The sequence below is a fragment of the Peromyscus leucopus genome, chromosome 1 (assembly GCF_004664715.2).
Source record: "Peromyscus leucopus breed LL Stock chromosome 1, UCI_PerLeu_2.1, whole genome shotgun sequence".
Classification (NCBI taxonomy): Eukaryota; Metazoa; Chordata; class Mammalia; order Rodentia; family Cricetidae; genus Peromyscus; species Peromyscus leucopus.
Window position 1 is genome coordinate 75826640 of NC_051063.1, and position 22558 is coordinate 75849197.

The 22558-nt window shown below is 43.2% G+C and overlaps 1 protein-coding gene across 2 annotated transcripts in view; it reads left to right on the top strand.

Moving 5' to 3' along the window:
- Positions 1–22558, top strand: part of LOC114704418 (minichromosome maintenance complex binding protein) — a 54433-nt gene that overhangs the window by 13825 nt on the left and 18050 nt on the right. For both annotated transcript variants that reach the window (XM_037210026.1, XM_028885678.2), the window contains exons 2-8: positions 6210–6295; positions 6989–7129; positions 7218–7259; positions 10325–10426; positions 15539–15683; positions 19812–19963; positions 22093–22193. In XM_037210026.1, coding sequence (XP_037065921.1) covers positions 6210–6295; positions 6989–7129; positions 7218–7259; positions 10325–10426; positions 15539–15683; positions 19812–19963; positions 22093–22193 — 769 coding nt within the window. The remainder of the gene's footprint in view (positions 1–6209; positions 6296–6988; positions 7130–7217; positions 7260–10324; positions 10427–15538; positions 15684–19811; positions 19964–22092; positions 22194–22558) is intronic.

Sequence of the window (22558 nt, forward strand, 5' to 3'; positions counted from 1 at the left end):
CAGAAATTAAGGATTGAAAACAAAAAAAGCAAATCAGTGAAACTTTTTAAAGATTTATTTGTTTTATGAATATGAGTGTTCTCTCTGCGTGTACAACTTTGTCTGACTAATGATGGTTGTGAGCCCCAGGTGGTTGCTGGGAATTGAACCAGGATCCTCTGGAAGAGCAGCCAGTGCTTTTAACCACTGAGCGGTCTCTCCAGCCCAACATTTATTTTTCCTTTGAGGCAGCTTCATGCAGTACAGGCTACCTTTGAACTTGCTAGTAGGTGGAGGTGGTCTTACACCTTCTTTCTTCTAACATTCTACTTACTTACTACTGTGGGAAGTTTGTGCATGTTGCAGCGGTGTGCATGTGATGTCAGAGGACAGCTTTTGGGGCCAGCGGCTCTCCTTCCCTGAGGCGTTGAGCTCAGCCGATCCTTTGGTAGTGTGTACCTCTGCTCCACGAGTCATTTCAGGGGATTCAGTCATGCAGTCTGCTCCTCTCGCCTCCTCCTACTGACTGCTAAGATCACCTGGTTTATGCAAGTGACCTAGGTTGTCATGCATGCTGGGCACTACCAACTGAGCTACATCTGCAGCCCCTCTTTGCTTTTTCTTTAAGTATGTGTTTATGGGTCTTGGGGGTCTTGGGGATTGAACCACTGAACTACATCCCTAATATTTTATTTCCTTCTTATTAACAAAATTGATAACCCAAAGAAGAAGACAAATTACCCATACCAGGAATGAGGCAATACCGCTGTAGACTGTGCAGGTAGAAGGATGATAACAGAAGACCTCTGGAGACACATTCAGCAACTTATTTAACATCCTGTCCCTGCAGTAACATACCAAGCTCAGTGGCTTGAACAATATAGATTCATTACTTTACAGCTCTGGAGGCCCGAAGTGTGACACATGAGTATCACTGGAATAAAAGTCAGGTTGTCTGCAGACTTGCATCCCTACCTGGAGATTCTGAGAGAGACTCTGACCCTTGTCTCTCTGAGTTTTAAAGAGCCTGGCTACCAGACTGGGAAACAGCTCAGTTGGTAAAATGCTTGGTTTACAAGCATGATGACCTGAGTTCACTCCCCAGAACTCACGAGGAAAAGCTGGGTTTAGAATGCATGCCCTTAATCCCAGCACTGGGGAGGTGGAGATCGGCAAACTTCTGTGGTTTGCTGGCTAGCCAGCCTACCTACTAGGCAAGTTCTAAGCCAGTGAGAGAGCCTATCCAAAAAAGTGGACAGTGCCTGACAAATAGCACCTTAGGATCTCGTTTGTCCCTTGCACACATGTGCATACATGTGCATACACATGTGAATGCGTGAGCATATTGCCTGCCCCCTCACGTGTCCCATAAGAGTCTGCCTACATTAAAATGGCTTGGACCTCTTCAGCCTTTAAAACCGACAAATTGTGCCATTTTCCGATCACTCTGACTTGTTTGTCACAGGTTCTTACTGTGTCGTCTGGCTGGGCTGGAACTCCACTGGACCGCCTCCTCACTGGATACCTAGCCAGCTCGTCACACAGCTCCTCCTCAGTCTCCCTCCTGGGTAGTTTTCTTGTTTCAAGGTGGCTAGTTTTAGACTTCAGCTATGGGGACTGAGCACTGCCAGGGCATTCCGTGTCCCATAACTACCAGCTTGCCGTCTTCTAGCCTCTTACAGAGTCTCCACTGTGCTGTCTGTCTGGATGAACTGGCCTGCTCTAGTTCCCTGAACAAAATGGTTTTAGGCTCTATCTCTGCTACTCTTTTTACTTTTCTTATTTCTTTCTATCTCTCTATCTCTCCCTTCCTTCCTTTTTTTTTTTTTTTTAATTTATTATGTATACAGTGTTCTGCTTGCATGTTTGCCTGAATGCCAGAAGAGGGCACCAGATCTCATTACAGATGGTTGTGAGCCACCATGTGGTTGCTGGGAATTGAACTCAGGACCTCTGCAAGAGCAGTCAATGCTCTTAATCTCTGAGCCATCTCTCCAGCTCGCTCTCTTTCTTTCTTTCTTTCTTTCTTTCTTTCTTTCTTTCTTTCTTTCTTTCTTTCTTCCTTCCTTCCTTCCTTCCTTCCTTCCTTCCTTCCTTCCTTCCTTCCTTTTTCTTCTTCTTCTTCTTCTTCTTCTTCTTCTTCTTCTTCTTCTTTTTCTTCTTCTTTTCTTTCTCTCTCTCTCTCTCTCTTTCACAAAGGAGCACAGGGTAATCCAATGGATAAAGGATATTTGGAGGAAGGGTTTCTCTGTGTAGCTGTCCTAGAACTTGCTTTGTAGACCAGACTGGCCTTGAACTCACAGAGATCCACCTACTATAACCAAGCTTTCTTTGGACCGCCAGCTCCCAAATAAGACAAGGAGACTTTTTATTCATTATGAAAACTTGGCCTTAGCATAGGCTTATTCCCAGCTAGCTCTTAAAACTTAAATTAACCCATTTATATTAATCTACATTCTGCCACATGGCTTAGTACTGTACATCCAACTTCCTCTGCGTCTTGCTGGCAAATCTCTCTTCCCAGGTTTCTTCCCAGAGTTCCTGTCTTTCCCCGGAAGTCCTACCTATCCTCTCCTGCCTAGCTATTGGCCGTTCGACTCTTTATTAAACCAATCAGAAGGTGCCTTAAGCAGGTGAGGAAGGACAGAGACACATCTTCACACATTATACAAGAAGATTATCCCAACAGCCTACCTCTTCCTCCCAAGTGCTGGGATTAAAGGTGTGTGCCACCGCCACCAGGCCTAAAGATATTTTTTGAAGCAAAACTAAACATTTATATGCAAAAATAGAAATCTCAACCTAAATCTCATACTTTACATAGAAATTAACTCAGTTGGTCATAGATCTAAGAACAAAACCTGGAGTATGGCACTAAAGTTGTTTCTGTTCTTCAGTTTTTAATTGAATGTGGGGGGCGGGAAGGAGAGGGAGAGAGAGAATGGGGGTCATGCATGTGTGGAGGTCAGAAGACAGCTTGGGGGATCACTTCTTTCCTTCCATCATGTGGGTCCTGGGGATTGAACTATGGTTGTCAAGCTTGGCCCACTTAAGGGAAAATGTTTGGAAACTGCTAAAGAAGATTTGTGTGTTTCTGACAGACTCGGCTCCATCACCATTAGAAACAAATTCCTCTTACTTGGCATCTGTTTAGAGCAGCCGTGTGGTAAATACAAAGGCTTGCCAGACATGCAGGCTGGGGTGGGGGTTAGCTGTGTTCTGTAGATAACTCCGCACTTCTGACCACCTTGAAGTCACTCCTGCAGGTGTTAGGAGCCGGCTCTTACTACCACAGATGCGCAGCTCCAGGTCTTGCGTCATCAGCGGGCGCTGGCGACTATGTATCTGCCTTTAAAAGCTGGACGTGGACCCCCCAACCCCCCTCTCTGTTTCCTCTCTGCTCTGCTTCCCCCACCATCTCTCCCTCGCCCCCAGGCCTGGCTCTCCTCCCTTCTATCCCCTTCTTCCTCCTAATAAAGCTCTTTGTAACTCTGGTAGCTGTGGCTGTGGGCTGTGACTTTTCCGCCGGTAACCAGCACCGTTTACCTATAAGCGCAGATAATACTGTATGTGTCGTGGAGAACTGGCTGCCACTTTGGGTGGCGAGCCTCTCTGATAGAGAACAACAGACATCTTGTCTCCATATGTACTGCTAGGAGGCTAGAGCATCACTTACATGCTAGTATGATTGGTGTTGAAGGACAGAATTACAATTTAAAGGTTTTTTGTTTGGTTGGTTTTTGTTTTTTTTTTCTTTGAGATCGGCTCATGTAGCCCAGGCTAGCCTTATACTCACTACATAACTGAGGAACCCTGAACCCCTGATCCTCGTGCCTCTACCTCCCAAATACTGAGGTCACAGCTGTGTCATTTACACCCTCCTAAGATTGCCCCCATCTTGATAGTGTTGGGAGTTAGACAACCACTCTGTCGCTGACCCACATCCACAGCCCACTTCAGAGACCTTATTGGGTCTTAGTTTTGATTCTAGAGTCAGGCGACACAAAAGCACAGGTTAGCTTATTGCTCTTAGGTTTTGTTTTGTTGCTATGTTTAGAATTCTAGAATTGGGCCGCATTTTATTCCGTGAGATCGTTAAGATTTTGATAACTGAGGAGAAGAATTTGTTGACTTTTACACAAAGCCTGAAGAGAGCAGACACGAAGGGGAAACGGTTCATTTCCCAGGGGCTTTCCTTGGCAGGCGGGCAGCAGGACTGAACAACTGAGAAACAACTGGCTAGTGCTGGGATGACTGAGGCCACTGCTAGAAAGACTAGGAGGAGAACAGCGGATTGCCAGACCAGTTCAAACTGCTCGATTGGAGAATTTGCCTGTGCTTTTCTCCTGGCTTCTTTGAAGATCGGGTAGAAGCTTAGTTTCCTGGTGTTTAGATGACATAGAACTTTAGTTTTTAGCATGGTAACTACATTTGCCTCTTCTAAAACAATGACCTGGAATCTTAACACTGGTCTTATTTGACTGAAATCTAATGAAACGGAAACATCACACAAATCCAAAATTAATTTGGGGTAGGAGGTCTTGCTACAGAGCCCAGGCTGGCATCACAGACACATGCACCACCATGCTCAGGCAAATTTTTATTTAAAGCACTTGGCGGGGGTGGGGGGTGGGGGGGTGTTGTTTTGTTTGTTTGGGTTTTTTTGTTTATTTGTTTGCTGTCTTAGGATTTCTATTGCTGAGACACCATGACCTTATAAAGGAAAACATTTAATTTGAAGTGACAGCTTACAGTTCAGAGGTTCAGTCCATTATCATCATGGCAGGGAGCATGGTGGCATGCAGGCAGACATGGTGATGGCTACATCTTGATCAGAAGGCAACAGGAAGTGGACTGTGACTCTGCACAGTATCTTGAACATACATGAGACCTCAAAGCCAACTAACTCCACAGTGACACACTTTCTCCAACAAGACCATACTCACTCCAACAAGGCCACACCTCCTAATAGTGCCACTTGGGGGCCATTTTTTTTTTTCAAACCAGTTGGTTTTGGTTTTTATGTATTTATTTATTTAAACACAGGGTTTCTCTGTGTAGCCCTGGCTGCCCTGAAACTCGCTCTGTAGACCAGGCTGGCCTCGAACTAACAAAGATCCGCCTGCCTCTGCCTCCCGAGTGCTGGGATTAAAGGTGTGCACCACCACCGCCTGGCAGGAAAGTATTCTTAACTGACATTGCCACATAGATAGTTGGTTGGATCAGGAGCTGCAAAGCTGGCTCAGTGGTTAAGAGCACTTACTGCTCTTGCAGAGGATCCAGTTAGTTTCCAGCGCTTGTAATTCTAGCTCAAGGAGATATGACGCCCTCTTCTGGCCTCTTTTGTCACCTGTGCTCAAGTGCACATGCCTATACACAGATACACTTACAATAAGTCTTTTTAAAAAGTATTTTAAGTATTATAACAGCTGTTTAGACTTATGATAGTCTTAAGATTGTTTAGACTTATGGGCGGTGGTGGCGCACGCCTTTAATCCCAGCACTCGGGAGGCAGAGCCAGGCAGATCCCTGTGAGTTCGAGGCCAGCCTGGGCTACCAAGTGAGTTCCAGGAAAGGTGCAAAGCTACACAGAGAAACCCTGTCTCGAAAAAAAACAAAAAAAAAAAAAGAAAGAAAGAAAGAAAAAGAAACAGTAAAATATTTAGAAGGCAGATGTACATAATGCATGCAACTGTAGTGGGTTAGAAAAGACTATTATGAGTGATCCAGCAAATAATAAGACACAGGGAGCAAAGATGCCCGTGTTCTTTATACTGTTTGTGTAGGTTACAGGCTTCAGGTTATTGCCAGATTCCCTTAGTTAGATCCCCAGGAAATAACTCCTGCAAGTTGTTCTCTGGTCTCCTTGCAAGTGTGCGTGCATGTACACACACTAAATAAACAAATGTGATTTGAAAAACTCACCTCTTTCCATTTGGGGCGTATTGCTATACATAAGAGTATTTTGAGCTGAGTGCTTTATCTGCTGTAGCTTGTGCTGGTCTAGGTGAACCACATACCAGTCCACGGGTGTTGCCTCTCAGTTGTTAATGCCAGAGAGCCGTGTGGCCAGCAGCCTGGGTTTGTGGTACCCAGCACCCAGCAGCAAAGCTCCTTGAATACCTGTGAATGTCCCAGTTGCGCTTGTATTAACTGTTAAGCTTACGTTACTGACCTGAATATAATCTGTTGGTCCGTGTTGTGCTTTGATGACCACATTTCTCTTTCAGCCCAAAATGGAGTTAATCCTGACTGGGAGAAGAAAGTTATTGAATACTTCAAGGAAAAGCTGAAGGAAAACAATGCTCCTAAATGGGTGAGCTTACTGCTGTTTACAGGGAGGGAGTTGGCTGGCTGTAGTTTCTCTCAGCAGAGTAGAGACCCCCATGTGATTAGAAGTAGAGAAGTGAGAGCGGACTTCTGTTCCCAGTACAAGGCGTTGAAAGGCTTTGGTCTGATTCTGTGCTGCCTCTAGGTGGCAGTAAACGACTGTTCCTTTCTGGTAAACCGTGGCTCCAGCAGCTGTCACCTGTGTTTTGTCCCCTCCTAAAAGAATTGGCATGCGGTAATGCTCAGAGAACTCATCAAAGTGCATGCCTTTCTGTTGATTGCAACGGTTCAGGAATTCTTTGTAGTAGGTGATGTCTACAATCTGGGAGACTGACACTAGAGGATCATGACAAGTTTGGGGCCAGCCTCGACTATTAGTGAATTCCAGACCATTCTGAGCTACAAAGTGAGACCTTGTCTTAACAGAAAGGAAACAAGAAACAGAACATAGAGAAGGCAGGCGGGAGGGTAGCACATGCTTTTGGAAGGGAAAACATCCTATTATGGTCAAGTGTTATCACAGGATGGGAAGAATTCAGAGGAAAGGTTTTCCTTCCTCAGCAGTTACGTTAAGCATTGAGAGCATATAGCTTCCGGATAGGGCTAGATATTGAATATGTATGTGCTTAACATTTAAGGATGACACCTTTGCTGATTTGCTTGTTTGTTGTCTTTGAAGGTACCATCACTGAATGAAGTCCCCCTTCATTATTTGAAACCTAACAGCTTTGTCAAGTTCCGTTGCATGATTCAGGATATGTTTGACCCTGAGTTTTACATGGGAGTTTATGAGACGGTTAACCAGAACACAAAAGCACGAGTATGTATTACTTTCTTCTTAAGCTCTATTTATAATCTGTAATATTAATTATATTTATAGAATACTCTGTCTTTTATTTTGGTTATAGGTTCTTCATTTTGGAAAATACAGGGATATAGCAGAATGTGGGGTATGTATCTTTTATGATAGTTGAAACTTTTTTTAGCATGTTTTTTTTTTTCACCTGAAAAATTCATTTTTCTTTGGTTGGGCTTCAATGTATCTGTCTTGTGTGTGAATGAGTTCTTAAAAATCAGGCAGAATATTTTTTTAATTTGTCTTTAAGAGTTTTTCTGACATAATTTTCTTTTTCTTTTAAAGATTTTTTTATCAAGATTGTAAATGACAAGGTATCTGTGACTAAAAGCACAGTCTTTGTTTAAATGAAGGTGAAAGATTAATTTAGACTTAACACTTTCTCAAGTAGATATAATTAAATATTTGTGGGTTTTTTTTGTTGTTGTTGTTTTGTGGGGCAGAGGGCACACACCGTGGAGGTCAGAGCACATTCATGGGTCCTGGGGCTCAAACTCAGCTAATCAAAGTGCCTGTGCCCACTCAGCTATCCTGTCACTCTCTCAGTGAAATCTCACCCTATTTTTCTAGGGGGAGGTTGTTTGGAGGTTGTGGGGGTGGTATAGAGATTAAAGAAGCATAGGCCTCCTAAAGTAAAGCACAAACTTTACTGAGTTGAGCAGTATCCCCAACTTAAAAAATACATTTTTTTTTTGTTTTTGTTTTCGGTTTTGTTTTTTGTTTTTTTTTGTTGTTGTTGTTGTTTTGTTTTTTTCAAGACAGGGTTTCTCTGTGTAGCTTTGGAGGCTGTCCTAGATCTCGCTATGTAGACCAGGCTGGCCTCGAACTCACAGAAATCCGCCTGGCTCTGCCTCCTGAGTGCTGGGATTAAAGGTGTGTGCCACCACCGCCCAGCAAAAATACACCTTTTTGTGTGAGGATCTCGCTCTGTAGCCTGCCTGGCCTGGCCTGGCACTTGTGTCCTCTTACTTGTTCCCCCCAGGTGTTGGGTCTGCAGGGGTGTTACTGCACGCTTGCCTCTACACATGAGTTTTAAAACGGACTTTTCACTGATGGAAAGAAGTAAGGAAAGCACATAGGTAGGATTGGGTGTCATGTAGCTGTGAAAGTCAGTTGAACTTCATTTTGACACCGGGTCAGCATGTGGTGTCATAGCTGGGGCTGTGAAATTTATTTTATTTTCACAGACCATTAGCATAGCTAAATAAGCCAGACAGTTAATAATGTCTCCTGTCATTTGCTTTATGTTTTTCCTGTGTTTTCTGTTGAAACACAGACCCTAATAGTCAGTTGTTGGGAAGGAAATAAGGATTCCAGGCAGGTCAGTAGGAAGATGAGGCCTCTGTTGTTACCTTTTTGGGGTCTAGTTCTCTGCTTTATGGATCCAGAACTTTTTCGCTCCATCAGCTTTTGGGGGGCTTTTTACTTTTTGTTTACTCAGATCTCCCAAGAGTTGATGGCTGATGCTAATTTATACAGCTACTTATAAGTACTAGTACAATTCTGAAGAATGCTCCTACCTAGTGAATCAGTGCTCTGGTTTAGTGGGCTGATGAGACGGAGCCCACTCTAACTGAGGACCTGCAGCAGCTTCTGACGGAGACCCAGAGTCATGGACTCTTTTGACCACACACACACACACACACACACACACACACACACACACACACACGAGGAGCTTCAGGCTTTGTTTGTGTCTTTTTCCATAAGACAAATATGATGCCAAGTTAATGGATTGACTTTATTGATGCTTCCTTAAGGAGTCCTAATGCATTGGTGATTATATTACTATTTAAGGTTTCCTCCTCAGTGTACAGTAGCATAAACTGATAAGTCAGTAATCTTGGCATGACACAGCCACAGACTCAGAGTTTGTGTCTGCCAAATAAAGTCTTAAATGAATGAATGAGACCTTGCTCTTAGAAAGAAAAAAAAAGGCAAAAAACTTGGTTTGAAGGTGGAGAACATGACTGAGACAATGGAATGCTTGCCTAACATGCATGAGCGCTGGGTTCAGTTCCTAGCACCTAGGAAACAGATCAGAAATTCAGGGTCATCCTCAGTACAGAGTGAGTTTGAGGCCAGCCTGGGATACATAAGACTTTGTTTGAAAAACAAAACAAAAAACAAAACCAAAAAATTTTCTAGCTTAAATATGAGTAAGATATGTAATACATGTGTGAAAATGATGTAGTGAAACTGTTGATTTTATGGGGGGGGGGGCGGCTTTTCCAGACAGGGTTTCTCTGTGTAGCTCTCGCTGTCCTAGAACCTGCTCAGTAGACCAGGCTGACCTCAAACTCACAGAAATCTGCCTGCTTCTGCCTCCCAAGTGCTGGGAATCGAACCCAGGGCATCATACCCAGTAAGCAAGGACTTTTGGCATGGAGCTCATGCTCTGTTTTAAAAGGATTTTATTTCCTAACTAGGGTACTGTGTATCATGGCTTTGAGGAAGGCATTGTTTTGGCTGTTGTGTTTGAAAAGATTTCCCTTGGTTTTGTTTTTTAAAACGATAGCTCAAGGGTTTGGGAGACACTCCGTAAAAGCAATTTCTGCCAAGCCTGAGGAGGTGAGTTCAGTCCCTGAACTCCACAGGTAGAAGGAGAAGACCAGCTCCTGCAGGCTGTCCTCCCCCTTCCATACGTAAGCCACTGCTTGCTCATGTCCCTCCTACCCACACACACAAGGAAAGAATTGAATAAATACAGTCAAAGTGAAAGTTGGAAAGCTGGATGTAGTGGCTTACTCCTGGAATCCCTGAACTTGGGAGGCTGGTGCAGGAGGATTGCTAAAAGTTAGAGCCCAACACGAGCTAGAGTGACAACCCCACCCCCACCCCAGAAAAAAAAGAAAGGAAAGAAGGTAGTTTTGGAAGCATAGCGTGTTGTGGTGGCAGCATCTGCCTTCACCGTGCTTCCCGGTACTCGGGAGTAGTCTGAGGTGGAGGACTGCAAATTCCATGGGAGTCAGAGCTATGTACGGAGGGGCTGGCTCAAAAATAATAATAATAATAATAATAATAATAATAATAATAAATAAAATTGAAATGAATTGCTTGTTAATTACATTAACTTGAGGTAACAACATTTATTTTGATTTTATTATATGAAAATTACTTTTCTTAACAAAATTAAGAATGCTTTTCTGTATATTACAGCCTCAACAGGAGCTTGACTTAAGCTCTCCACGATCTACCACCGCAGAAAGACAGACCTTCTACTGTGTCCCAGTGCCTGGGGAATCTTCATGGGTCAAAGAGATATCCTTCATCTCAACCTTACTATCTGCTGAATGAGTCTTAATTTTTTTTTCTTAATTTAAATGATCACTGTTCAGACTAGATTTGTAATCTTTTTACCTTGGTGACTTTAGTTAGGAAAAAATGTTTTCTTTAGTAAGACATAAATTTAAGTATCCATCACAGAAAAATACCTAAATTATGATACATCCCTATAGTGAAATACTATTAAGATAGATTGAGATAGGTTTATAGGTACTTAAGTATTATGATAATAAGAAAAGTGTACAATTTTGAATTAGAATGCATTCTAATTTTTCAAGTTTTTTAAGTTTTGTATGTGTGTGTTTCTGCGTGAGTTTATATGTACTACATGCGCACAGGAGCCCATGGAGAAGCTGAAAGAGAATTTCACATCCTTTTGAACTGGAGTTATAGTTGGTTGAGTGGGTACTGGGAACAGAACCTGGGTCCTCTTCAAGAGCAGCCAGTGTTCTTAACTACTAAGCCATCTCTCCAGCCCTAGTAAGCTGTATCTTCAAATACATGTTTCAATCATTTAGTTAAAGCTGTTGAGTTTAGGGGGGTGTTTTGTTTTGTTTTGTTGGTTGGTGGTTATGTTTTTTATTTTGTTTTAAAGATTTATTTATTTAGTGTACATTGGGTTTTTGCCTGCATGTATGAGGGTGTTGGATCTTCTGGAACTGGAGTTACAGACCGTTGTGAGCTGCTGTGTAGGTGCTGGGAATTGAATCCGGGTCCTATGGAAGAGCAGCCAGTGCTCTTAATCAGTGGTTATGTTTTGAGGCAAGGTCTAATACAGCTCAGTGCAGGCCTTCAGCTCCTGATCCTCCTCCAACTGCTGGGATTACATCCTGAGCCTCCAAGCCTGGCCAAACTTGGACCTTTTAAACCTTTGCATAGTTTTTTCTGTCTCCTTTAGTGCAAATGGGTTCTCCGGTTTTGGTTCTTTGGTCCTCAGTGCTTGCTTTATTTTTCTTCCCCTGAAGACAAATGTTGCCAGGAGTTTGCCAAATGCCCTCTCTAATGCTCTCTGATTTCTGCCTCCTTTGATTCCTACCCTTTCCTTTTATCTCTTTCTGTCTGTGTTTAGCTTTTCTTTCTTTTCCTTTTTGTAGAGCTGAGGATTGGATCCAGCCCCTTTTGCGTGGTAGGTAAGCACTCTGCCCCTGACCTGCATCTGCAGCCCCAGAGTTTGTTTTTCTGGTTCTTGAGCGAAACACTCAGTTACCAATTTCAGGTTCTCTGGTATTGGCAGTTAGAATAAATAAATTCTTTTAATATTAGAGCATTAAATCCCTCTAATCACCACTTCCTTGTGATCTCTTGATCTCTGACGTCTCAACAGTGTCATTCTGTGGTCTCCCTCTTTCTTTGTGTTTCTGTCATCATGTATTTCATTTGTCTATAAACTGTAGAGCCCGTGTTACTGGAATTTGTTTGTTTATGTGTAGGGTTTTTTTTTTGCCTACATGTGTGTCTGTGCACCAGGGGCTTGCCTTGTGCTCTCAGAGGCTAGAAGGGGATATTAGATCCCCTGGGACCAGAGTTGGAGTTAAGGACAATTACCGGCTACTGCATGGATGCTGGGGATGGAACCAAGACCCTCTCGAAGAGCAGTCAGTGCTCTTACCCATTGAGTCATCTTCCCAGCCTGCTTTAAATTAATTCATGAGAGGGCATTGACTACCCAGGAGCTAGAGTTACAGGCAGTTGTGAGTCGTCTGATGTTAGTGCAGGGAACTGAACTCTGGCCCTCTGTAGGAAACACAGTAGGTACTCTTAACTGCTGAGCCATCTCTCTGGCCCTTTGTTTTTTTTTTTTGTTTTTTTGTTTGGTTTGGTTTGGTTTGGTTTTTCGAGACAGGGTTTCTCTGTGTGGCTTTGTACCTTTCCTGGAACTCACTATGTAGACCAGGCTGGCCTCGAACTCTCAGAGATCCGCCTGCCTCTGCCTCCCGAGTGCTGGGATTAAAGGCATGCGCCACCACCGCCCGGCTTCTCTGGCCCTTTGTTTTAACAGTCACCTGTCTTTTGTATAAACTGAGGAAAAGCTACATCATTTATACTTGTGAACACCTATCTCCGATTCTCTTTGTGTGAAATTATTTCCCTGAGGCCCTCCCCCTCCTTTTTTTAATTTTTTTAAGAACAGGTCTGAGGGTGGTGAATTCCTTCATGAAAGTTCAACTCCTTTCAGCTTCCATTTTTGACGGAGATTTTCATGAAATGTAAAGTTCTTGACTGACACACACTTTGTTCAGCCGTGTTTTAATGATAGAGTGCCGCTCTCTCGGCCTCCGCTCCTTCCTGCTGAAAGGTTAGCTATCATTCTCATTATCCCTTTGTGGGGTGTGTCTTTTGTGTTCCTTTTGCTGCTTCTCAGACCCTCCCTCTCTTTTAACCATGGCGTGCCTGGGTGTGGATTTTTTGGTTTGGGAGTTTGGGGGTTGTAGCAGGAATCTTAAAAGTTCTTATTAATAAAATCAAACCCGAGGCGAGTTATTGGGATCCATGCTGGTAGATCAGAGAGACAGAACAAGCCACAGCTATCTCACCTCGCCGGATCCTCAGCTGGTCTTGTCTCCTCAGACTGGAGGCCTCTGAGTCCTCATCCGGAATGGGTCTCAGCTGAACTGCTGCTCGAAAGCCTGAAGCTTAACCAGCCAAATGCTTCTAGTTTCTGGTCCTCATGCCTTATATACCTTTCTGCTTTCTACCACCACTCCCTGGGATTAAAGGCGTGTGTCACCATGCTTGGCTATTTCCAATGTGGCCTTGAACTCAGAGATCCAGAGGGATTTCTATCTCTGGAATGCTAGGATTAAAGGTGTGAGTGCCACCATTTTCTAGCCTTTGTATCTAGTGGCTGTCTGTTCTCTGACCCCAGATAAATTTATTAGAATACACAATACCACCACAGGGGGTCCCCCTGCCCTTTTCTTGGGAAATGTGCTTCTCTTAATTGGGTTTTGTTGAACTTTCCAGTTTGTGAATATTTTTCAGCAACAAATTTAGGCATTTCTTCAAATATTTTTTTCTGTCCTAATCTCAGTACTGAAACACAGATTAGACTCTGTGTGTGTGTGTGTGTGTGTGTGTGTGTGTGTGTGTGTGTGTGTGTGTGTTTGTGTTTGTGTGTGAGAGGGAGAGAGGGAGGGAGGGGGAGAGAGAGGGTTGAAGTGCTGGGGTTTGTTTGTTGTTTGTTAATGCATGCTCAGGGGAAGCAAGCTCTATGGTCTGAGCTCTCTTCCCAGCCCTTTTTTGGAATGTCAGTCACATAATTATAAGACTACCTGATCTTTTATTTTCATAGTCATCTTTTGTTCATTTTTGCTTGTTTGTGTTTTAAATCCCCTTGCTAAAAGTTGAGCCCAATTCCTTAGAAGCAGGCAAAGCATTCTCCCACCGAGCACACCCACTTACTGGAGTTTTATTTTGTTGTTTAATGGTTTTTTGGTTTTTTGTGGGGTTTTTTTTGCCTCATTCTGCTTTAGTTGGATTGTTAATGTTAACCTGTGTTCAGGTTCCCTCGTTTGTAGTTGGTTTGTTTTCCCTCCATCCCTGTCTATGATCAGGCCACTGGTGTCTGTGTTTTGAGTGGTCTGGGGTGGGGCAGGGTCACGGGTAGGTGGTAGTTTGGGGTTTGTTGTTGTTTCCCTCATTTCACATTGTCTATTTTCAGATTCATTTTCCATCTGGTTATTTCAGTGTTTCTATTTCTCTGTGAATATTCCTCATCTGTTTACTCATCATCTTTTGGTTTTTGAGATAGTATTTCATGTATCCTAAACTGGGCTTGAATTTGCCTTATCTCCAAGAATGACGCTGAATTTCTGATCATCCTGTCTCCACCTCTAGAGTGCTGGGATTACAGGCTTGCACCTCCACACCTGCTTATGGAGTGGTGGAGGTTAACTCAGGGCTTTATGCAGCTAGGCAACTGTTCTACCAACTGAGCTACATCTCCAGCTCCGTCCTTTAATATTTCAAGTTACCTCTCTGTTAAATCCTTACCCACTAATTCCAGAGTCCCTTATCTCTGGGTTTACTTGCACTGATTTAAAAATCTGATACTAGGTCAGATTTTCTGTTTCTTTACTTAACTACTATTATCTGCTAAAAAGCAGTATTGTAGTAGAGTTGAGTTTCTTGTCTTCTAAGGTGTTGAATTTGGTTTTAGCAGTTGGTATGTTGGATCACGTTTTTCTTGTCAGGGAGTGGTTTAGGAATTTATCAAGATAGGTTATAGAGTTACTCCTGTTCTACAAGACATAGCCCCTCAACAACAACGTGGGCTATCTAGCTCTTAAATGCCTGGGATGTTCTGTCAGGTCCATGTGTGATGCTTGTGTGCGGTCTCCATTTAAGTTCTCAGCTAGGCCTTCAGGAACGAGAAACTTGAGTTAGAAACTTGGTGCTTGGCTAGAGAGAAAGTTTCCTGGGTCTACTGTCTATAGCTGCTTCCTCTGGATACCCTTTTGCAAATTTCTGCTGCTTCTGTGACTTTGAGCTCTGGCCTTTGTTTCCTCCATCCAGCAAGAGATAGAACTCTACTCATCTTAGCTACAGTTTGGAAGGTCCTCCTGCAGCCAGAAGGATGTGAAGTTTTTCCTTGGGCTGTCTCCTTATTCAAGGATCTTCACTGTTGCCCAGTGCCTTCAGACAGATACTTCATCTGTGCTGTCCGGTCTTGTTTTCACTGAGAGGAGGTGGACGACACCCTCTTACTTTCATGACAAAAACTGGCAGTCCAGCCTCTTTTCAAAAGTCTTTAGGAGCAGAGAGATGACTCAGCTAATCAGAACACTGGCTGGTCTGGCAGAGGACCTGGGTTTGGTTCCCAGTGTCCCCATAGCTACTCTGAATGGCTTGTAATTCCAGGTCCAGGGAGTCTTGACACCCTCTTCTGGCTTCCAAGGGCAATGCATGCATGTGGTATACAAACCAACTTGTAAGCAAAACTCATAAACATAAAAATATATAAATCTTTAAAAAGTACTTCCTTTTAACTGAATTGCCAAACTGGTGATGTTTTATAACCATGTGATTAGCATGATTTAGGATTATAATCTGGTTCAAGATGATTGCCTTCTTAACCTTTTATTTAACGCCTATGTCAATGCAAACCAAGCTCGAGTCAGTCCCTCAACTTCCTATACTCCCAGTCGGCACAAGAGGAGTTATGAAGATGATGAAGATATGGACCTACAGCCCAGTAAACAGAAAGACCAGCATGCAGGTGCCCGGCAGGCAGGTAATGTATGCCCTCAGCTTCCTCCTGACATCTGGGTTTGTTTTCAGGGTTGCTCCCTAATGTAGTTCTAGACTGGGAACTGGTGTGGTGTAATAACCTCAGTTGACATTCATCATAAGTGGATGGTGTTGGTCATAGTGAAGCTGGGTAGGAGGACTTTGGCCTTGAAGGTATGAGGCCCTGATTCCATTCCTAGCAACTGGGGTGGGTGTATTGTGGATACTTTTGAGCATTTTTACAGTGAGTACTCTTTGGAAAGCTGCTCTAATGGATGCTTTTAGTTTCAAGTGGTTGACTGGAAAAAGATCTTTTCTGTCTTCATAATTGTTGTCCCAATTCTTGAACAATAGAATGAATGCATAGTCGTACTTTTTAGTCACCCCGAAAGTGACTTAGCTAAAAACATCCTTTCTTGCTTTCTTTTTAGAACCATGATATTTCTGTTGATTTTTGTTGTTGTTGTTGTTGTTGTTATTGTTTGTTTTGTTTTGTTTTTCAAGACAGAGTTGCTCTGTGTAACAGCTCTGGCTGTCCTGGAAATAGCTCTGTTGACCAGGCTGGCCTCGAACTCTCAAACTCACAGAAATCTACCTGCCTCCTGCATACACCACCACCAGGCTCCTGTTGAATTTTTTAAGGCCAGAAATATCAAAGGAAAGAAATGCAAATTGCAAGATGAATTTGTAATTAATTTTTTCTTAAGTACAGCTAATTCTTTTATTTTGGGGGTGGGGGAGTGCTATTGTTTTGTTTTTCTAGATAGGGTTTCTCTGTGTAGCTCTGGCTGTCTTGGAACTCACTCTGTAGTCCAGGCTAGCCTCAGACTCAGAGATCTGCCTGCCTCTGCCTCCAGAATGCTGGGATTAAAGGGGTGTGCCACCACCCCAGGTTCAAGTACAGCTAATTCTAATGCACCCTGGAGACAGCAGTTGATGCTGTCCAAGAGCTTGAGAATTCTGAATCTCCATGTGTTCTTTCTTTCATTCTTGGACTTAATGAACAGTGACTTTCGTCATATGGCGAGTAGACAAGTTTGCCTTCCTTCTTCTTTTTATGCTGGTCACTTCCCCTCAAAAGTGAGAATCTGTCTTTAAGGTAGGGTTGAGAGAGCTTATTGCACAGTTAAGAATATAAAGCTATAATGATAAATTTCATTTGGCTGTATTGTGGATTGGCATTTGTAATTGTGTTTTATAGAGTTAGAATACTGATTTCATTTGTTTTTGTTTTTTGAGACAAGGTTTCTCTGTGTATCCCTGGCTGTTCTGAACTCATTCTATATATAGACCAGATGGCCTCAAACTCACAGAGATCCCCTGCCTCTGCCTCCTGAGTGCTGGGATTAAAGGTGTGCGCCACTACCACCGGGCTAATGCTAGTTAGCATTTTAATGTTTTTAAAATTGGAGTTTTATAGGTGGTGAACACAGAAGGGGTAGTATTCCTTCTCCTTAAAGTTCACTCGGGTTGGCAGTGTGTTGTAAGTGACCACTGAGTCCAGGGAATGTGGTGGTTTTCTTTCTCTTCACTCTTGCAGGTGCTGCTTCTGTTTCTTCCCATCTGTCTGAGTACTGAGGACTTGCAAGGTTTTCTACATTGATGCAGCGTGCTGCTTGTTAATTTCTAGGTTTTTCTTTCAGGCTATGTAGAATTTTTAAACTTCCTCTCTTGAGATCAGTAGAGTAAGGCAGCATTGTGAGAAGTGATACAGAGAAATCCCATAACTTCAATAGTGACACCCATGTTTTTTTTTTTTTTTTTTTTTTTTTTTTTATTTTTGGGTTTTTGAGACAAGGTTTCTATGTGTAACAACAGGGTTTCTCTGTGTAATAGCCCTAGCTGTCCTGGAACTCACTTTGTAGACCAGGCTAGCCTCAAACTCACAGAGCTCTGTCTGCCTCTGCCTCCCAAGTGCTGGATTAAAGGCATGGGCCACCACACCTGGTTTTATATTTATTTATTTATTTATTCATTCATTCATTTATTTTAGTTTTTGAGACAGGGTTTCTCTGTGTAGCCCTGGATCTCCTGGACCTCCGTAGACCAGATGGGCCTTGAACTCAGAGATCCATCTGCCTCTGCCTTCGAGTGCTAGGATTGATTAAAGGCGTTAGTTTTTATTTTTACATTTATTAATTCTGTGTATATGTGTGGGTATCTTTGATATCTAAAGAACAGATGCTGTACTGACAACAGAAAACCTTGGGAGACATAGTCTTTTCCTATTTTTCAGTATGATAAAGTCACATAAAAAGAAATCCATTTACCAGATATTCCGACAGAGTCCGGGTTGATGAGAACCTGACCACCCCAATTTGCAGTCCTCAGAACCAGTTATTCATTCTGTGTTTCTATTCCTGGATGTCAGCAGTACCCAAGTAACAATATTGAAATTAATTTAGAATTTTTTAAAATTTATTTTCTCTTTGTGAATTTTTGCCTGCCTGTATGTCTGTGCACACAGATTAGAAGAGGGTATGAGATCCCTGGAACTGGAGTTAGGGGTGATTGTGAGTCACCTGTGGGTGCTGGGAACTGGGTCCTCTGCAAGAGCAGCCAGTTCTTTAACCCTTGAACTGTTTCCAGACCCTGAAATTAACTTTATATATATATATATATATATATATATATATATATATATATATATATTTGTCATTTATTTTTAAGGTTTTTGACAGGGTCTTACTGTGCAGCCCTGGTTGTCTTAGAGCTCATTATGTAGAAGACCGTGGCCTCAGACTCAGATCCTCATGCCTTTGCCTCCACAGTGCCAGGATTACAGGCTTGTGCCACCCTGCCTGGCTAAGATTGTTTTTAAATACATTTCTCCCTTCCTCCAAACCCTCTTGATGCCCCTCCCTGCTCGCCTTCAAGTTTATGGCTTCTGTCAATCAACCGTTACTATGTGTATGTATGTATTTATATGTGTGTGTGTGTGTGTGTGTGTGTGTGTGTGTGTGTGTGTGTGTGTATATATATATATATATATATATATATATATATATTCCTAAATATAACCTGTTGAGTGCATATAATGTTAATTGTATATATGTTTTCAGGCATGACTGTGTGGCATTAGACAAACAATTTGTGTGCCCTTGCCTGGGGAGAGCCACCTTTCCTGTTCCCCGCTTTACTCAGTTGCATGTACTTCTTTGTATAGGATTGAAGTCTTAGGGGCTTTTTCCCATGCAATCCGGCATGTTTGTTGGTGTCCTTGTTCAGCTCACATTTAGGCAGTTATGTTGGAGAGACTTTACAAATGTAATTTCCAGTATTTCTAGGAGACACAATCTCACTGCAAAGTTGCTGATTCTCTGGCTCTTACAACCTCTCTGCCGCCTCGTCTACAAGTTCCTGAGCCTTGGGTGCAGGAGTTGTTTTGTAGATGCATCCATTGCATTTGATTGGTTGTGGTTTTCTGTGGTGGTCTTCATCTGTTACAAAAGAGAGACTACACTTTGTTGTGGGTGTAAGGATAACTCTTTTTAGATTGTCATTAGGGATTCTGCTGGATTAGTAAACTAGGCTGTAGATTCTCCTTTAGTAACCTTAACTTCACTAGCACCGAGCAGTTAGCTAGGTTTCCAGGCGTGGTCCCCTCTTGTTGAGTGGGTCTCAAGTCCAGTTAGAGAGCTGTTGGTTACACCAAGGTGTGTGTGCCACTGCTGCGCTCTTAGGGCCATCGTGTTGTCCTGGTCATTGATGGGGTTCCTAAGTGTCATAGCTGGGTGGGATGAAATTAACTTTTAAAAGTTCTTACATGGGTAACTACATCTGTTTTCATCTGAAATCCTAATACTTAGGAGACTAAGACAGGAGGATGACCTAGAGAGTCCAGTGCCAGCCTGTACTACAGTGAGACCCTGTCTCAAAAAAAGAAAAGAAACAAAATACTTCCATTATATTTGATGGAGTAGTTTGTTGCCATTTCATAGTAAGTAAGGAATTAAATATTTTAGGTGTGTATCTATCTTTGTTCTGGGATAAGTCAAACAATGTTATTAAAACTGGACATGAGCCTTTTTCAACTCGCAAACATGATTTATGTCAAACTTGAAAAGTGCTTTTGGAATGTTCTTTTTTGGGGGCCTTAGAAGTGACCTCATGCAATGCTGTTTGCGTCTAGGGGGCCTTGGCGGCCTTCACTGGTGCGGAGAGCCAAAACGCTTAGAGACGGAAGCTTCTGCCGGGCGGCCGCCGAGCTCCGTGAGCCTCTCCTCCCCATTCGACCTGAACTTCCCCTTGCCAGGGGAGAAGGGCCCTGCCTGCCTCGTTAAGGTACAGCCTTTCCCAGCTCTATCCATCCACAGACGATACTACCTCAGAAAGGAAGCGTTAGGAAAGCCTCCGCATCTGCTTGAATTGTCTTTTGTCACTATAACAGATTATTCCAGATTTAGACATTTACAACAATAAAAGTTATTTTACACGTTTAGGCCATCAGTCTGACATGAGAAATGGATAAAACCAGGTACCCAGAGGCCACGTTCTCTTCTGGAGGTCTACAGGAGCAGAGGGAGGGCAGGATCTGGTTGTCTTTCGCCTCATCCAGCTTTGAGAGGCTGCCTACATTCCATCTTTAAGACAGCAACACTACATCTTTCTGACCTTTTTTTTTTTTTTTGAGACAGGGTTTCTCTGTGTAGCTTTGCGCCTTTCCTGGAACTCACTTGGTAGCCCAGGCTGGCCTTGAACTCACAGAGATCCGCCTGGCTCTGCCTCGGGAGAGCTGGGATTAAAGGCGTGCGCCACCACCGCCCAGCCTGACCATATTTTTTTATATCGCATTTCCATCAGAAAAGGTTCTCTCTTTGACACTGAGCCCACTTAGATGATCCAGGCTATCAACACCTCTGGGTCCTTGAACACCACACCAAGTTCCTTTTGCATGTGAAGTAACATACTTAGCATTCCAGTGGTTGGGCTATAACCATCTTTGGGGACTCCTTAGTTTGGCTACCACAACATTCTTAAAGAATTGGCCAATGTGGAGCCAATGGTGTCATGGCAGATGCCTATAATAGAGGAAGAAGGGTGGAGAATTCAAACCCAATCTGAGCTACATAGTGAGACCCTGTGTCTTAGTGTCACTATTGCCACGATAAAACACCATGACCAAAAGCAAGTTGGGTAGGAAAGAGTTTAGTTAGCTTCTACTTGCATATTAGTTCATCATCACAGGAAGTCAGGACAGGAACTTAAGTGTGGGAGGCCAGCTCCCACCTTTTAAAAGGGTTCTTAGGAGAGAGGGATAAGAAAATTTTAGATAGAAAGATAGCAAAGAGGAGAAAGACAGAAACACAGGATAGCTTCAGGAGGACCTCGGTCAAAACCCAACAGTCCCTTCAGCCTCTTCAAAGGGGGCTTTTTATAATAATGTCAAGGGGCAGGGCAAAAAGACCTCCTCCTGGCTAGATCAAAGCACACCACACAGCCAAGTGTAGACCCTTCCAAACACCTGGTAACCACGCCCGTGATCAAATCATCCCCTTATGCAGCTCTGCTGGGTGAAGCAAGCTCAAATTCTCGGACCCTGAGTAAGTAAGTTCTCACTAGGAAACCTCTGTAGGTCTCTACAAGAAACCTGGAGGCAGGAGCTAATGCAGAGGCCATTCGAGAAGTGCCTGTTCCTCATGGCTTGCTGCTTTCTTATAGCATCCAGGACCACCAGCCCAGGGATGGCTCCACCCACAATAGATTGGACCCTCCCACATCAAACACTAATTAAGAAAATGCCCTACAGGGTTGCCTAGAGCCCAGTCCTATGGAGGCATTTTCTCAATTGAGACTCCTTCCTCACTGATGACTCTAGTTTGTGTCAAGTTGACATAAAACTAGCTAGTGCACCCTTTCACAAAACCAAAGGGGAAAAAGTCATTCAAAAGTGGAACAACTTTAAAATTCATATCTATTTCCTTCCTATGTCATTTCTGACTTTATAATATTTTTTCTGCTATTTTGCCTTTCTTTTCAAAATCCACTTCTCACTTGTATTTAAAATAAAGGGTGTTGCATCAGATGATGCCTGTAATCCTACCATTCTAGAAGCTGAGATAGGAAGATCAAGAATTCAAGGCTAGCCTGAGCTACAGTAACATGGCCCCGATGCAAAAACTAAATTAAACTGATTGTAGTGTCATATACCATCAGTTCCCACACTTGGGAGGTAGAGACCTGAGGATTGCTTTGAGTCTAAAGTCAGTGTGTGCCACATAGCAAGTATTAGACCAGCCAGGTAGGCTCTGTGGACATGCCCGGCTCTGGTTTAGCTTTTGGTTGATGGCCAGCCTCTGTGGGAGCGTGGTTGTTGACATGCTTGCTTTCTCTGGCTGGCTGGCTGGCTGGCGAGTACCTGGCTGCTCTTGGTTATGTCCTTCAGTGTTAACCCGATGTTGTGTTGTCCTCAGGTCTATGAAGATTGGGATTGCTTCAAAGTCAACGATGTTCTAGAGTTATATGGTGTGCTGTCTGTGGATCCTGTCCTGAGCACACTGAATAATGAAGAAAGGTGAGTCTGTTGGCTAGGTTTTTCTTTGTTACCTTTTCATTGGATATCATTTCAGAACAGTGGCAGATGGTTACAAAGAACTTCCTTTCCTGTCTGCAGATTTACCAGTTGCCACCACCCATGCCCCATGTGCTTGTCATTACTGCTCTTTATGGGCCACCGTCACTCCATCCCTGTAACCTTCCGATACGGGAATTAGCCAGGCTACATCAGTCTTCCCAGTGCTGTGCCACCGACGCTTGAGAGTGTCGTTAATATCCATTGCTCAGTTAAGATGGTGTCTCCTGTCCTGTTAGTGCCTTTCACTTTGGTAGCGCGAATCCTAATTAGTCTTAATAAAAGCCCAGAACCAGATATCAGGGTAA